This window comes from Natator depressus, chromosome 1 (assembly GCF_965152275.1).
Source record: "Natator depressus isolate rNatDep1 chromosome 1, rNatDep2.hap1, whole genome shotgun sequence".
Classification (NCBI taxonomy): Eukaryota; Metazoa; Chordata; order Testudines; family Cheloniidae; genus Natator; species Natator depressus.
This window is the reverse complement of record NC_134234.1, coordinates 285,583,444-285,601,345: the sequence shown is the minus strand read 5'-3', so window position 1 is coordinate 285,601,345 and position 17,902 is coordinate 285,583,444. Positions and strand designations below refer to the sequence as shown.

General features: G+C 43.6%; 2 protein-coding genes across 2 annotated transcripts in view; one reads left to right on the top strand and one right to left on the bottom strand.

The window, feature by feature from the left end:
- The window catches only part of HMGA2 (high mobility group AT-hook 2), a 166,542-nt gene that overhangs the window by 29,557 nt on the left and 119,083 nt on the right, over nt 1-17,902 (top strand). The gene's annotated exons all lie outside the window — the stretch shown is intronic.
- LOC141995256 (uncharacterized) lies at nt 615-16,277 on the bottom strand. Its single transcript, XM_074966327.1, has 4 exons — nt 15,695-16,277; nt 14,903-15,112; nt 9,335-9,495; nt 615-785 (listed from the first exon to the last, which is right to left on the bottom strand). The coding sequence occupies exons 1-4, from the start codon at nt 16,275-16,277 to the stop codon at nt 615-617; spliced, it is 1,125 nt and encodes a 374-aa protein (XP_074822428.1).

Below are 17,902 nucleotides of genomic sequence, written 5' to 3'. Positions count from 1 at the left end.
TTACAGTGTGAAGGCCCACTCCATCAGTGCAAAGGCCACTTCAGTAGCCTGGCGTTGGTGTATATAAAGCAGCCACGTGGAGTTCTAGTTATATCTTCACAAGGCACTATGCCCTGGTACACACCTCCTCAGCTGATGCATCATTTGGGTCAATATGACATTCCAAGGTGCAGTCCAGACTAATAAGGGGATGTGTCACCATCTGCTCTACAAACTTTGGTGCCTCATAATGCTTTGCTGCTGAAACTTCCAACTTGGGCACCTCACAAACAACCAAACAGCATGCAGATCACATCATGAGTGTCTGTTTATAGCCCCAGCCCTGGTCCAGCAACTCTGACCCTAGCAATCTGTCCCCATGCCTTGTGTCCTGCATTCTTTTGCACCTGAACTCCCATTTACTTCAGTGGGAATAATGCAATATGCAAGGAGATGCTTAAAAGGATTCATTTATTTATTTGCTTCTTTGCTTTTGGTTAAAACCTGTTAGTTTGTGTTTAAAAGGCTCTCATAAAAGGTATATTATAAGAAACGCAGGGCCTGATTCTCTCAAGCATCACACCTTGTATCTTCATTTCCACCTGTGCAAAGGGGATTTTACTCCCACACTGTGTTCAAGTCTGACACAAGCTGTAAGGCGGGGAAGAATCATATCCACATTCTTTCTCTTTCTTCTCCTCCAGTTCAGTATTTGAATCCCCCTTTTCCTCATTCAGGAGTACATAAATGTCATGGGTACGAGCCTTGAAAAATGTCTGGTTTGTAGTAATCTGAGCATAAAGCATCTGAAAAATTGAAAAGGACATTTATTTAATTAAAAAATGTCTGAGTGGATTTATTTGGAAACTATCCAAGAAAATATATATCTAGAAATTTCAGGTAACCGTTGAGAAAGTCATACAGCAAGTGGCAGAAAATAGGCATTTAGAATGAACACACTCTCTGAATCTTAACTACAGAGCTAATCCTGTAGCATAGCCTATATCGTGTGTAAGCAGAATTAGAGCAGGCAACTGGGAATCAGCATGGCTGGGTTCTTGTCTTGGCTCTCCTAGTAACCAGATGGGAGCCAGATTGTACCCTTCTGTTCTGATATAGTGTTTTCAAAGTAGGGAAGGAGAGTGCAAAGGTGCCCTGTCCCTTATTTTTCACAGCAGTGGGGCACAGTGGCAGTCCCTGTGTTTCCTAGAGTGCAGGAATTGATACCTCAGCAGACTGCCTGAAGTGCAGAGCATCCTAGAGGGGCAGGGAGGAGGTGGTGCCAGAGCACGCCATGCACTGATCTGCATTTATTTATTTGTATTGCCAAGGTAGTTTGGAGCCCCAGTCATGGACATCTCGTTCACCTGCACATCTACCAATGTGATATATGCCATCATGTGCCAGCAATGCCCCTCTGCCATGTACATTGGTCAAACTGGACAGTCTCTACGTAAAAGAATAAATGGACGCAAATCAGACATCAAGAATTTTAACATTCATAAACCAGTCGGAGAAAACTTCAATCTCTCTGGTCACTCAATTTCTGACCTAAAAGTGGCTATTCTTCAACAAAAAAACTTCAAAAACAGACTCCAACGAGAGACTGCTGAATTGGAATTAATTTGCAAATTGGATACAATTAACTTAGGCTTGAATAGAGACTGGGAGTGGCTGAGTCATTACACAAAGTAAAACTATTTCCCCTTGTCTATTCTCCCCCCCCCACCCCACCACTGTTCCTCAGACGTTCTTGTTAACTGCTGGAAATGGCCCACCTTGATTATCACTACAAAAGGTTTTCTCCCCCCTCCCCACTCTCCTGCTGGTAATAGCTCATCTTAAGTGATCACTCTCCTTACAGTGTGCATGATAAACACCCATTTTTTCATGTTCTGTGTGTATATAAATCTCCTCACTGTATTTTCCACTGAATGCATCCGATGAAGTGAACTGTAGCTCACGAAAACTTATGCTCAAATAAATTGGTTAGTCTGTAAGGTGCCACAAGTACTCCTTTTCTTTTTAGTCATGGACTAGGATCCCCATTGTGCTAGGCACTGTAGAAACAGAAAAAACTATGGTCCCTGCCCCAAAACGTTGGTCTGGCACATCTGGGAAATATGTTGCACCTCTGAGGGTTTTAGTAGCAGACAAGTCCCTCCTGTGTGCTAGGGAACACCGGGAGGAATTTCCTAAGCTTAATTTCCTTCTCGAAGTCCCTTGGGGAGGTTGCACACTGCTCCTTAAAGGCACAGCTGAGCCCTCCAGAACCTTTTGGCCAATCATTTAACATCTCTGCCTCCATTTTCCCAACTGTTAAATAGGGGATAATAATATCTACCTCACAGGGCTGTTGTACAGTTTAACGTTTGAAATGCACTTCCAGATCCTTGGATGAATGGAGCTATATATGTGCACAGTATTATTTTTACTATATACCGTATATAGAAAGCAGTGAAAACAAGATAAGCTCTAGCAATAGTGACTGGAAATATAGTGGAGATCTACTGACGTGAAGGTTTAAAAAGGAATGCACTCTCCGGTATAATGCTCAAAGAATTAGTGTCCTCTGGACAACAGATTATTATCCCAAATGGAAATAATTTTCCCTACAGACTAAAACCTTTAGCAAACCCCTCAACTGCCCTGTAAAAGTCCCAAGTTATTTTCTGCCAAATGCAGTATTTTTCTCCATAAGATGGGGAAGGGGGTTCCTAACAGTAACTGTACCTGGGACCGACTGTGGAGAATCTCCTTTCACAACCCAAGTACTGTGGGGTGTGTGTTCGCTCCCATCTGATTGTGGTGACACCCATCAGCCTTTGGAAAAGATATCCCCTTCCACTGCTTCAGCACAAAAATGTGGGTGCCCTGATGGTGTTTGTGCCACAGAGGCTGGCCATACTGTGTGATCTTGATCATTGCATCCATATGATGGACAGCTGCAGAGTGTCTAAAGGAACACACACACTTACACACGTCATTCTTGCTTATTTCTGTGGATAGTGATAGTTGTCGGAAGGAGAATCCTTTTCTGCAATCTGAGCACTGGCACAATCCATTGCTCTGCTTGACTGTGACAACGTTAGCATCAAGTGATAGAACTTCACCACAGTAATAATGACTAGAGCCCTGCAAAATCAGTGGATATCTGCTTTATATTCACAGATATCTACATCCGTGGATCATTTTTGCGGTGTGCAGATCGGATGCAGATACAAATATTTCCACACAGGACTCTAATAATGATGACTTCAGGCAGGTTGTGTGTTTCACTGTCTGCGCCCAGGATGTTGGTGTGCAGGTCTGCTTTGGAGAGCTCTCTTGACTATGGTTCTGTTTTGATCTCTAACAAACCAATACAAATAACTTGAGCCCCAATTTTCAGGAAAATGAGAGGTGTATAATTAGAGGCGACTAATTAGCGTTCAGCTGAGTACCAAGGCACTGGAAATGGTACTTGTCCAAAGGCAAATATTGCTGAGAGCAATAATGATAAAGTTATGTTCACTTTAACTGATTATTGCAGGAAGATACTTGTAATAAAAACGAATACTGTTAGTCAGCCTGATTACCATACAAAACACAACATAACAGACAATTATTTTCCTGCTACATTTTTGTTATTAATTTACTGTTGCCATCAAAGGACTAAATGGTGACTTTTTTCCAAGCACCCCAAGCAAGAGGCAGCCCATTTTTGCAGGGGCAAACCAGGAGCCTCAGAGTCACAGGCCATGCCTACACTATGGACACTACATTGGCACAGCTATAGCACCATAGATGCAGGTTTCAGAGTAGCAGCTGTGTTACAAGTATTCCTGTTCTTTTTAGAGTATAGATGTACACTACAGTGAAGGAAGGGGTTTTCCCATCACTGTGAATAAGTAACGCCACCTCCCCGAGCGACAGTCACTAGGTCATCAGAAGCATTCTTCCATTGACCTACCCTCGCCAAAACCAGGGGTTTAAGTGGACATAGCTGCAGAGTTCAGGGGTGTTGATTTTCCACACCCCTGAGTGCCACACCTATATTGACCTACCTTTTAAATGTAGACCAGGCCACAGCCTACCTCCAGTTTGCCCCATGCTAGGGTGGGGAAATACACTGTGCCATGTCAATGCCTGGTGCAGCATACCTCCTTCAGAGCACCAGCACTGCTGAGTTGGCAGGCATAGTAGGGGGCTGAGTGGGTGATTGGAGCCAAGGCAGTGTCCATTCTCTGCCCTTTCTAGGAGATTCCCACCTACGTGTGAGGGAGGAAATGTAGTGACGGGCAGTGGTTGCTTTCCCTCCCCACAGCTACTTATGACACAGGAGATAAAAGGAGCGCATTACATCCTTTTACTCCTCTGTGCAGCCATACAAGCTGGGCCATGATTTCACCCATAACAGACATTGTTTATTTTATAAAGGAAAAAGTGCATCTAGACCATCAGTTTTTGGTCAAAGAGGTGCAGTGGCATCTCAGTGCACCCTGAATCATAATGAAAGGCTTTTTATCTACATTTACTATAAACAGAGTCTGGAAATTAAAGGTGTTCTGAAAACAGTTACTGTTAATTTGTTTCTTTCTCAGAAACCAAAGTGTCCAAAGACCTTGAAAGCCCATGTGCTTGCAGCAGTGACATAAGGGTTAGGATTGGCGGGCTAAGACTGCATGGTGATCATTTTAGCTGCCTCTTTTAAGTAACATTAGTTGATAGTGGAAAAATTGTAGTTTTGATATATAGATCAGAGGGCCAGATCCATCTGATACTTTCTGCTCTGGCAGCATAGAACAAGTGGAAAGCTGACTTCACCAGTCAGCTGAGGATCTCCAGGTGGCACAGCACTATTAGCTGGTTCTACAGGTTCTTCCTACTCTGTCACAGGGAGTGTGAGTGGAGCACAGCGCTGCTTTTATTTATGCTAAGAGCTATGTTAGCCTATGGAGTAGGCCAGAATCTGGGAGGCACAGTGGTGGCCCTCACACTCTTTCCTAAGCTGCACAGTTTGTGATGTGTTTCTTGAGAGGTGCAGCACAGAATCGGGCCCATAGTGTGTGATTTTTAAAACACTGTTTACACTGAATTTGGCCCAAATATCACTAACATGAAGTCTGAATTTGGTCTCTCTGGGTGGAAAAATATAAGTACTGGATAATGGTTGAATTGTGAATGAAATTGATACCTTCATGGAGCATTTTCACACTTGAAGAAAATGGAAAGTGAGACTATTATTTCTGCAGATGGAAATATACATGACTAGTAATATTCAGTGTTATCTTTGCTACATTTGAAGATATTTACATTTAAATGTGGGTTTTCTCCCTCAGATATGGTTCTTCTGTTTGGGCCTTCAGTGAAGTCATAATCCTGTGATTGACATCACAATGTGTAATCATAGAAATTATTGTGATCTCACAGCTTTATAACAAGCCCAGAAGGATGGGGGATATAGCTGCAAGGAAGGAAGTTGCTGTTTAAACTCAAATATCTTTGGTAATTATCAGAAATAGTTAGATAAAGTATTAATATACAGTTCCATAGGACCAAATTCATCCCTGCTGTCACACTATTGAACTAAGTGGAGTTACAACAGAGACGAACTTATCCTTTTGTGTCTGGAAGGGCTGATGGCAAACATGTGAAGGGGAAGTGAATTTATGCTTCAGTGTAATATATTGAAAGTTTACCTTTGTATGAAAGTCTTCCTTTATCTCTGAATTTCCTGGCTTTTTTGGATTTATATTAGGTCCTTAATGTTATTTCAGTGTATTTGTTGGTGTTTGATGTCCTCTATGCTGATTTTATTGGGGAGAAAGAGATACTTAATAATAATAAAAACAAGCTTTCATTGAGGATCGCTCAGTGTTTTCATGAACAGTGCACAGATTCCAAGTGGAAGACCTCCACACACATGTATTAGAACAGCTATGACATTCATTTCAAGGCAATAAGATTTAAACAGATCTTACTGAGCATTTCAGCATCTACTTTCCAAAGTTAAATATTATTGCCATTTTTAATTTTTTTTTTGAATGTACTAAGGTCCAGATCCACAAAGGTATTTGGGCCCCTGTCTCCCATTGAAATCAGTGGGAGTTAAGCACCTAATTCCTTTGAGGCTCTTAAAATTAAAGACCTGCAGTACTAATATCTCATAGAAGACTTTCAAATGAAGGATTCTCATTCCTGGTGGGTGTAAACAGGTGGAGTAAATAGTTATATTTCTGCAAGTTGGGCACTCTGGTTTGATTTCCCACTGAAGTCATTTATTTCTGTGTAAAGTGTGCAGAAAACACTCCCCTCACACTTTACACCTGCTAGCACTACTTTGTATATATGTGAATGATTACACAAAATGGAGACTCGGGCCTCTTAGGGATTAAGTATGTGGAAGGTGTCACTTGCACACTGTTGTAACGCACTAGTTATGAAAATAGGCCTCACCCGCCTCTCACACCATTTTTTCACTGGTGCTATTCCATTGAATTCAATGGGATTATTCCTGATTTAGACTGACAGACCTGTAAGTAGAGTCAGGCCCAGTGTGTATTAGATCTCTTTAGTGATTGGAAATGTGTATGTAGGTTTAGAATAGGACATAATCTTGGACACAGAGGGACTAATTATACTTGGACATACTCCAGTGGCACATGGGTGTAATTAAGTAGATCTGATTCTCAGTTACACAAAAGCCCCTGTGGTGGCATAAAGGAGGTGGCAGTGGGCCTCTGAGAATACCTCTGCTCAATGGGTCTTCTCAGCTGGCATAGAGCTGGCAAAAGGGCTTTGTGACAGCTTTGCTCTTGGGCCCTGGTGTAAGGGATAAATTTGTGGGGGAGGGACTGGCACTGTGCTTTGGCTATTCTCTGGTTTCACCCAGATCTGGGCAACCTTCTGGCTGCCCTAGAATACAAGTGCAAAGGTAGCATAAAACTTGTGCCAAGTGCAAGAATGGAGTAACTGATAATGGGGCCTGCTGACTTCACTGGAGTTACTCCTGATTTACAGTGGTGTAAATGAGAGTGGACTCAGGTTCAGAACCTGTACAGTCTTATTAGTGTGGTGCAGTTATGCCTAGGGGTGACAAGCTGAGGTGAAACTATTCCCATCCTTACATTGTGTATCTTCATGCTCAGGAGCAAGCAAAGTGGGGTATTTCTGGCCTTCCAGATGCTGGTGGCTGCTAGATTATATTCCTGCAGCAAACTGTGCTATGGATCTAACAAGGAGTTGTTGGTTCCCCTGCATTTCTTTATCCTCCTGCACCTTCAGGTGCATAGGGCATCCACCAGTTTCTGCCATTTATTTTGGCCTTCTACTGGTCTGTTTAGGCCTCTGAGTGTCATGCTGGTAGATTTGGCTTTATTCTCTATTGTTCTGCATAGTGTTTTTCTACATCACCCTCTCTTTATCTTTCCAAGTGGTGCCCATATTATCATTTGCTATAGAAATCGTGTTTGTGGCATCCTTAAATCTTGTCCTACATATATCCATTGTTGTCTGCTCACCATATTTGATGCTTTAGATCAGTGGTTCCCAAACATTAACAACCTTTGAACCCCTTTCACTAAAATGTCAAGTCTCACGAACCCCCTCCTAAAACTGACTATTTCCAGGGATTTTCTCCTTTACCTGAGTATAAATTATAAAAGCAGTGATCTTGGAAATATAAAATTTGTTTTTGTGACATGCTTATTACACACTATTTATTATTAATTATTATTTATCATTACAGTATTTTTATTACATTATGAAAATGGCAACACTCTTCCAAGATCTCACTTTCATAGCTTTTATCACTTTGAATAAGCCTGTTATAAGACAAGGTGCGTATGTTTCATCAAGGAGTATCAGATGTGAAACAGCATGAAGGTATTTAAGAAGCCAACTCAAAGAGTTCCTCCTACACAAGCATTCAGGTCTTGAACAGTCCAGGCAAACAACGCACATTACAAGAAAGCTTAAACATGTTCTTCATAATAATTTTAAAAACAATACTAGCTGCCTGTTTAATTTTAAAACAGCAAAAAATATCCACCTCCTTTTCCATTTCTTATAAAGAGTCTTGAAGTTTAAATCTCCTCAGTGTGATAGATAGTATTCCTTTGATTTGCTTAGCTCTTGGAAGTCCAGGGGCTCCAGGCTGCTGGCCCCGTGCTGGCTAGGGTCCGTAGGGACAGCTCTGTCCGCCATTAGGGATTTTTTTCCTGAGAACCCCCTGTAACATTTTGTGAACCTCCAGGGGTTCACAAACCCCAATTTGGGAACCACTGCTTTAGATTGATTTGTTCTCCTTAGAATTTCTGATGTTGCAAGAAACTCTTTCCAATGGACTCTGAAGATATTCCATGGCCATTTACTTTGGAATGAGTTGGTCTTCTTATCAATTTCTGTTGTAGATTTCCATGACTCTGCTCCATAAAAGGAGGACAGACATGATACTGGTGTTAAAAATTCATATTTTTGTATCAGGGCTGATTATGCTACTTTTCCAAATCTTTTCAAATGTATTAAAGTTGTTCGTTGCTTTTGATATTTGTTGTATGACATCTAGCTTGCGATCACCAACTTTGCACATCTCACTCCCTAGATTGGTAAAATGACTTACTACTTCTAGTATTTTTTGTCCACTCTGATGGTTATTTTTGGGACATTGCTAACCATGTATTTTGTCTTCCCTTGTCGATGTGGTATCTGCCAAAAGCTGGGTCTTCCCTTTCCTTAAGCAATGTGTTGAACTAAGTAGAATAATGTCATCAGCAAAGTCAAGGTCATCCAATTATTGGTCCATAAAATTCCTCAGTTGGCTTCTGTGGTTACTTTCTTCATGACCTAGTCAGTGCCCAGTGAAAACAATAATGGAGATATAATACACGCTTGCCTTACTCCAGTTGTCACTGCAAACCATTGGTTGATTTCACGGTGTTTGATTTCAAATTCAGCAATATCATAACTCTAATTATTTTTACTGGTATTCCACAGTATCCCATAATTTTCAAAGATTGTCTCCGTGTATGCTATCAAAAGCCTTCTGGAAATCTACGACATTTATCATAAGAGATGGTTGCCTCTCCACTCTTTGTTCTATACTATGTCTGAGAACAACAGTATGGTCAAAAGCCTGCTGGTTCCTCTCTTGGTTGAAGGTCTATTTGTTTGTTGATATGTTCCAGGATGATGTTACATGTGATTTTCCCAGGCACTGAGAGTAATGTGATTCGTCTCCAGACGCTGCAGTTTGTAAGGTCACTCTTCTTTAGCAATTTTACTATAAGGCCTCACTTCCACTGTGTTGGGTTCTTTTCTTCATTCCATATTCTATCCAAAAATCTAAGGAAAGTCTTGAGAGCTGTTTCGTCACTTGCTTTAGCATCTGTCCAGTAATGTTATCCTTTCCAGCTGCTTTCCCATTTTTGAGTTTACTGATGGCTTTTCTAACGTCTTCCATGGTAATATCTCCTAAACCAATATCAAGCTCTAATGGTGGGTCTTCATTACATAGTTCTAGTAGTTCACTTGGACCTGGTTTATTTTAAACAGCCTAAAAATGTTCTGCCCATCTTTTCCTTTGTTCTTCTCCTATACTAAGAATCTTTCCATTTGCATCTTTAATAGGGCCTCCAGTACTGCTGAAGTTTCCTGTTAGCTGTTAACTGCTGGAAATGGCCCACCTTGATTATCACTACAAAAGGTTTTCTCATTTTTTCATGTTCTGTGTGTATATAAATGTCCTCACTGTATTTTCCACTGAATGCATCCGATGAAGTGAGCTGTAGTTCATGAAAGCTTATGCTCAAATAAATTTGTTAGTCTCTAAGGTGCCACAAGTACTCCTTTTCTTTTTGCAAATACAGAGTAACACGGCTGTTACTCTGAAACCTGTTAGCTGTTTGATTGTCTTATACAAGGCTGTAAGGTCACCGCTTTATCTAATATCTTTAGCATCTTGACATTTTCTATCAATATGTGCCCTTTTATCTCTTCTAGCACTCCTTTTTAGCTCTCTTTCTAGAGGTCTGTATTTTTTTTTTTTTTTTGGCCACTTGTTTGTTCTCTTCACATATCTTGGCATTCAGGAGTGTTTGCCTTCTTTTCTTTCCCATTGCTGCTCAAGTAGCATTGATAATCCATTTTTCCCTTTCGAATTTCACTGTTATTAGAACTGTATTTGCACTTTCTAGACAACAATCTCAGATGTCTTCCCACAGGTATGAGTGTCTTGGTTTTCTTCAGTTAACTCCGTTAGAACACTCAATTTGTTTTTCAGTTCAAGCCGAAAAGCACTTTTAGTGTTTGGATCTTTTAATTGTGCCCTGTTGATGGGTGATCTTTTAACTGTCTTAATCGTCTTTAACTTAATCTTCAATTTAGCAATACACAGGTTATGATCACTATCCACACCTGCTTCCCTGTATGTATGTACATCTGCCAGTGAGCTCCAAAACATTCTTGAAATGCAGAAGTGATCTCTCTGGTTCTTTGTAGTACCATCTGGGAAGTTCCATGTCACTTTCTGGATTTCTTGATGAGGAAATATTGTTACACATATCACTTGGTTGTTCATACTGCAAATTTCTACTAATCGTTCACCATTTTGGTGCGTGTCCAAACCCCTGCCACACTTCCCATAACTTTATCCAACCCATCCTGGTTACTTCCAGCATTTTGTGTTAAAATCACCCATAGTCACTCTGATACCATGTTTTGGGACCTTCATTAACATATCATGTAACAAATTGTAAAATCATCTTTTTCCTCATTTGGCTTTTCGTTGGCTGGTGCATAGCACTGTGTGACTGCTAGTTGAAAGAATCTAGTCTGAAAGCCAACTCTAAAAATTCTTTCATTGACTGATTCCCACTCAGTCAGTGCCTGCTTTGCTTCATTCAACATTAGGATTGCTATGCCAGCTTCATGTCTACCATCCACATTCCGAGAGTAGACTGATGCTCTTATTTGTTTCTCTTAAGTGCAGTTGGTTCAAACTAAACTAACACACACTAAAAAGCAAATTCCACAACCCTCTTACCCCTTGTGTAGAGAATCTGATACTCTTTTCCGAAGACAAACAAACAAAGATAAAAGGCAATAAGGCCCAAGTCCACAAAGGTATTTATTCTCCTAACTTTCATTGAAGTCAATGGAAGTTAGGAGCCTAAATACCTTTCTAGATCTGGGCCTTAATGTGTCCTTTTGTTTGTGCTTTCAGAGTGTAGAGCTAGGGGAAGGGGGCGGGAGGGGGGGGGGGAATGGGACTAAATAAAACAAACCTTTCAAAGGGCCTCACTGCTTGTCCTACAAGAAGCAAGGTGGTTTGCAGGACAGAGTGGTTTGTTAATATCTGCAGCAGCTAAGTAGTGCCTCTGAGTGTTTGGAGGGGAAGCGTTTGGGGGCAGTGCATAAGGTGTGAGGCACAGGCAAGCTACAGAGGTTTTGAGAGCAAAAATATGTGCATCTGGTGGAAACAGGCAGAGAAACACCAAATGCCTTTTATTGCTCTTGTTCTTCTGTTGCCGCTTGCTACCCAGAACCCCCAAATGCATGTGGAGGCTTTCTACACAAATCCTATTCCCGACTCTGTGTGGAGTGTGCTTACTAGGAAGACATGGGGGACTGGGAATCAGGACTCCTGGACTTAGTTATTATATTGCATTAATCTGAGCACCTTTGTAGAACCCAGGTTTCAGAGTAACAGCCGTGTTAGTCTGTATTCGCAAAAAGAAAAGGAGTACTTGTGGCACCTTAGGGTATGTCTACACTACGGAATAAGGTCGAATTTATAGAAGTCGGTTTTTTAGAAATCGGTTTTATATATTCGAGTGTGTGTGTCCCCACAGAAGTGCATTAAGTGCATTAACTCGGCGGAATGCTTCCACAGTACCCAGGCTAGAGTCGACTTCCGGAGCGTTGCACTGTGGGTAGCTATCCCACAGTTCCCGCAGTCTCCGCTGCCCATTGGAATTCTGGGTTGAGATCCCAATGCCTGATGGGGCTGAAACATTGTCGCGGGTGGTTCTGGGTACATATCGTCAGTCCCCCCTTCCCTCCCTCCCTCCCTCCGTGAAAGCAAGGGCAGACAATCGTTTCGCGCCTTTTTTCCTGAGTTACCTGTGCGGACGCCATACCACCGCAAGCATGGAGCCCGCTCAGGTAACCGTCACCGTATGTCTCCTGGGTGCTGGCAGACGCGGTACGGCATTGCTACACAGTAGCAGCAACCCATTGCCTTCTGGCAGCAGACGGTACAGTATGACTGGTAGCCGTCCTCGTCATGTCCGAGGTGCTCCTGGCCACGTCGGCTGGGAGCGCCTGGGTAGACATGGGCGCAGGGACTAAATTTTTGGTGACTTGACCAGGTCATTCTCTTTAGTCCTGCAGTCAGTCGTATTGAACCGTCTAATGGTGAGCAGGCAGGCAATACGGATTGCTAGCAGTCGTATTGTACCATCTTCTGCCGGGCAGGCAAGAGATGAGGATGGCTGGCAATTATATTGTACCATCTTCTGCCGGGCAGGCAAGAGATGAGGATGGCTAGCAGTCATATTGCACCATCTTCTGCCAGGCAGGCAAGAGATGAGGATGGCTAGCAGTCGTACTGTACCATCTTCTGCCGAGCAGCCATGAGATGTGGATGGCTTGCAGTCCTTCTGCACCGTCTGCTGCCAGCCAAAGATGTAAAAGATAGATGGAGTGGATCAAAACAAGAAATAGACCAGATTTGTTTTGTACTCATTTGCCTCCTCCCCTGTCTAGGGGACTCATTCCTCTAGGTCACACTGCAGTCACTCACAGAGAAGGTGCAGCGAGGTAAATCTAGCCATGTATCAATCAGAGGCCAGGCTAACCTCCTTGTTCCAATAAGAACAATAACTTAGGTGCACCATTTCTTATTGGAACCCTCCGTGAAGTCCTGCCTGAACTACTCCTTGATGTAAAGCCACCCCCTTTGTGGATTTTAGCCCCCTGAAGCCAACCCTGTAAGCCGTGTCGTCAGTCGCCCCTCCCTCCGTCAGAGCAATGGCAGACAATCATTCCGCGCCTTTTTTCTGTGCGGACGCCATACCAAGGCAAGCATGGAGTCCGCTCAGCTCACTTTGGCAATTAGGAGCACATTAAACACCACACGCATTATCCAGCAGTATATGCAGCACCAGAACCTGGCAAAGCGCTACCGGGCGAGGAGGCGACGTCAGCGCGGTCACGTGAGTGATCAGGACATGGACATGGACACAGATTTCTCTGAAAGCATGGGCCCTGCCAATGCATGCATCATGGTGCTAATGGGGCAGGTTTATGCTGTGGAACGCCGATTCTGGGCTCGGGAAACAAGCACAGACTGGTGGGACCGCATAGTGTTGCAGGTCTGGGACGATTCCCAGTGGCTGCGAAACTTTCGCATGCGTAAGGGCACTTTCATAGAACTTTGTGACTTGCTTTCCCCTGCCCTGAAGCGCATGAATACCAAGATGAGAGCAGCCCTCACAGTTGAGAAGCGAGTGGCGATAGCCCTGTGGAAGCTTGCAACGCCAGACAGCTACCGGTCAGTTGGGAATCAATTTGGAGTGGGCAAATCTACTGTTGGGGCTGCTGTGATGCAAGTAGCCCACGCAATCAAAGATCTGCTGATATCAAGGGTAGTGACCCTGGGAAATGTGCAGGTCATAGTGGATGGCTTTGTTGCAATGGGATTCCCTAACTGTGGTGGGGCCATAGACGGAACCCATATCCCTATCTTGGCACTGGAACACCAAGCCGGCGAGTACATAAACCGCAAGGGGTACTTTTCAGTAGTGCTGCAAGCTCTGGTGGATCACAAGGGATGTTTCACCAACATCAACGTGGGATGGCTGGGAAAGGTACATGACGCTCGCATCTTCAGGAACTCTGGTCTGTTTCAAAAGCTTCAAGAAGGGACTTTATTCCCAGACCAGAAAATAACTGTTGGTGATGTTGAAATGCCTATATGTATCCTTCGGGACCCAGCCTACCCCTTAATGCCATGGCTCATGAAGCCGTACACAGGCAGCCTGGACAGTAGTCAGGAGCTGTTCAACTACAGGCTGAGCAAGTGCAGAATGGTGGTAGAATGTGCATTTGGACGTTTAAAGGCGCGCTGGCGCAGTTTACTGACTCGCTTAGACCTCAGCGAAACCAATATTCCCACTGTTATTACTGCTTGCTGTGTGCTCCACAATATCTGTGAGAGTAAGGGGGAGACGTTTATGGCGGGGTGGGAGGTTGAGGCAAATCGCCTGGCTGCTGGTTACGCGCAGCCAGACACCAGGGCGGTTAGAAGAGCACAGGAGGGCGCGGTACGCATCAGAGAGGCTTTGAAAACCAGTTTCATGACTGGCCAGGCTACGGGTGTGAAAGTTCTGTTTGTTTCTCCTTGATGAAACCCCCCGCCCCTTGGTTCACTCTACTTCCCTGTAAGCTAACCACCCTCTCCTCCTCCCTTCGATCACCGCTTGCAGAGGCAATAAAGTCATTGTTGCTTCACATTCATGCATTCTTTATTCATTCATCACACAAATAGGGGGATGACTACCAAGGTAGCCCGGGAGGGATGGTGGAGGAGAGAAGGAAAATGCCACACAGCACTTTAAAAGTTTACAACTTTAAAATTTATTGAATGACAGCCTTCTTTTTTTTGGGCAATCCTCTGTAGTGGAGTGGCTGGTTGGCCGGAGGCCCCCCCACCGCGTTCTTGGGCGTCTGGGTGTGGAGGCTATGGAACTTGGGGAGGAGGGCAGTTGGTTACACAGGGGTTGTAGTGGCAGTCTGTGCTCCAGCTGCCTTTGCTGCAGCTCAACCATGCACTGGAGCATACTGGTTTGATCCTCCAGCAGCCTCAGCATTGAATCCTGCCTCCTCTCATCACGCTGCCGCCACATTCGAGCTTCAGCCCTCTCTTCAGCCTGCCACTTACTCTCTTCAGCCCGCCACCTCTCCTCCTGGTCATTTTGTGCTTTCCTGCACTCTGACATTATTTGCCTCCACGCATTCGTCTGTGCTCTGTCAGTGTGGGAGGACAGCATGAGCTCGGAGAACATTTCATCTAGAGTGCGTTTTTTTTTCTTTCTAATCTTCACTAGCCTCTGGGAAGGAGAAGATCCTGTGATCATTGAAACACATGCAGCTGGTGGAGAAAAAAAAAGGGACAGCGGTATTTAAAAAGACACATTTTATAAAACACTGGCTACACTCTTTCAGGGTAAACCTTGCTGTTAACATTACATACATAGCACATGTGCTTTCGTTACAAGGTTGCATTTTGCCTCCCCCCACCGCGTGGCTACCCCCTCAACCCTCCCCCCTCCCCGTGGCTAACAGCGGGGAACATTTCTGTTCAGCCGCAGGCAAACAGCCCAGCAGGAATGGGCTCCTCTGAGTGCCCCCTGAAGAAAAGCACCCTATTTCAACCAGGTGACCATGGATTATATCTCCTGAGGATAACACAGAGAGATAAAGAACGGATGTTGCTTGAACGCCAGCAAACATACACTGCAATGCTTTGTTGTACAATGATTCCCGAGTACGTGTTACCGGCCTGGAGTGGTAAAGTGTCCTACCATGAAGGACGCAATAAGTCTGCCCTCCCCAGAAACCTTTTGCAAAGGCTTTGGGAGTATATCCAGGAGAGCCGCGAATGCCAGGGCAAAGTAATCCTTTCACATGCTTGCTTTTAAACCATGTATAGTATTTTAAAAGGTACACTCACCGGAGGTCCCTTCTCCGCCTGTTGGGTCCAGGAGGCAGCCTTGGGTGGGTTCAGGGGGTACTGGCTCCAGGTCCAGGGTGAGAAACAGTTCCTGGCTGTCGGGAAAACCGGTTTCTCCGCTTGCTTGCTGTGAGCTATCTACAACCTCGTCATCATCATCATCTTCTTCGTCCCCAAAACCTGCTTCCGTATTGCCTCCATCTCCATTGAAGGAGTCAAACAACACGGCTGGGGTAGTGGTGGCTGAACCCCCTAAAATGGCATGCAGCTCATCATAGAAGCGGCATGTTTGGGGCTCTGACCCGGAGCGGCCGTTCGCCTCTCTGGTTTTCTGGTAGGCTTGCCTCAGCTCCTTCAGTTTCACGCGGCACTGCTTCGGGTCCCTGTTATGGCCTCTGTCCTTCATGCCCTGGGAGATTTTGACAAAGGTTTTGGCATTTCGAAAACTGGAACGGAGTTCTGATAGCACGGATTCCTCTCCCCATACAGCGATCAGATCCTGTACCTCCCGTTCGGTCCATGCTGGAGCTCTTTTGCGATTCTGAGACTCCATCATGGTCACCTCTGCTGATGAGCTCTGCATGGTCACCTGCAGCTTGCCACGCTGGCCAAACAGGAAATGAGATTCAAAAGTTTGCAGTTCTTTTCCTGTCTACCTGGCCAGTGCATCTGAGTTGAGAGTGCTGTCCAGAGCAGTCAAAATGGAGCACTCTGGGATAGCTCCCGGAGGCCAATACCGTCGAATTGTGTCCACAGTACCCCAAATTCGACCCGGCAAGGCCGATTTAATCGCTAATCCACTTGTCAGGGGTGGAGTAAGGAAATCGATTTTAAGAGCCCTTTAAGTCGAAATAAAGGGCTTCATCGTGTGGACGGGTGCAGGTTTACATCGATTTAATGCTGCTAAATTCGACCTAAAGTCCTAGTGTAGACCAGGGCTTAGAGACTAACCAATTTATTTGAGCATGAGATTTCGTGATGAAGTGAGCTGTAGCTCACGAAAGCTCATGCTCAAATAAATTGGTTAGTCTCTAAGGTGCCACAAGTACTCCTTTTCTTTTTGTAGAACCCAGATACTCTCATACAAGTTGTTGTTCTCTCATCTACCACAGCATTAAGAGGATTTGGTGGCAGATGTTCACGATTCTATCACCTGATGGCACAGAAAAGAGAACCAAACACAGGCTTCAAGTACTCCCACTCATTTGTTCTGGTACCAGGCAGTGAGTTTGATTTATCGAGTTGCCATCTTATGCTTCAGTGTTATACTGTACATATTTTCCTGATAGTAAAGAACAATAGCCCTGTGCAAGCCACAAAATATTTTGTGCTACATTTCTACCCCTGGAGGGCAGAAAAGAAGCACAATGATAATCTTAATGGTATTTGAAGGGCCTAGGTCCTGCCATGGCTAGAAGTATTTTGTCAGCTCATTATAAGTACTTTCATAAACTGTTCGAAGCACTAGTTTTGGACCAGCAATCATGAAGGAAAGTGTTCAGTCCCTGATCTAGGAACAGCACTTGCATTACTTTATGGCTTTCAACAGGTTTTGGGGAAATTTTTGCTTCCTTTATTACTAATTAGTTATTTATTATTATTATTATTATTTTATTTATTATTGCTGGGAACATTTGTAGGAAAACAGGATCTAAGTGTTCATCTGCTCAACTTGTTTATTCTCTATGTACAGTATCACTAATCCTCTCTTTGTGACATCACAATCATTTACACAGCAACAGACTGTGATGTTGCAAACAAAGTATTATGACTTCAGGTGCAGAATAAGCAGATGAACTCTTAAGAAATAAGTTTTCAGGTAAATGCCCCTATTAAACAATGTAGTGGAGGGGGAAAAAAAGAAAACATATGAGGTACATTATCAAGAGTTGTCTCAAATAAAATGCTTTTCAAAATTTCCCATGAGGTCATAACATTGTTTTAGCTGAAGGCAATAAAAACAAATTTTACGAATCCCCCAGAAACTAATTTTTGACATCAGTATCTCTTAGAAATGCCTGAAGTTGCCAATTAAGGCTGCCATATGTTTGTCGGAAAAAAGTTTCATTCCGACAACTTGAGTGCTGAGTTTCAAGAAAATGCAATTTTAAACATCAAAGTTATATATCATTAAAAAATCACAAGGAAGTCACAATATGCATTCAAGATAACTGTAAGTAGATTTAGAAACTGGTCCTTCATTATAGC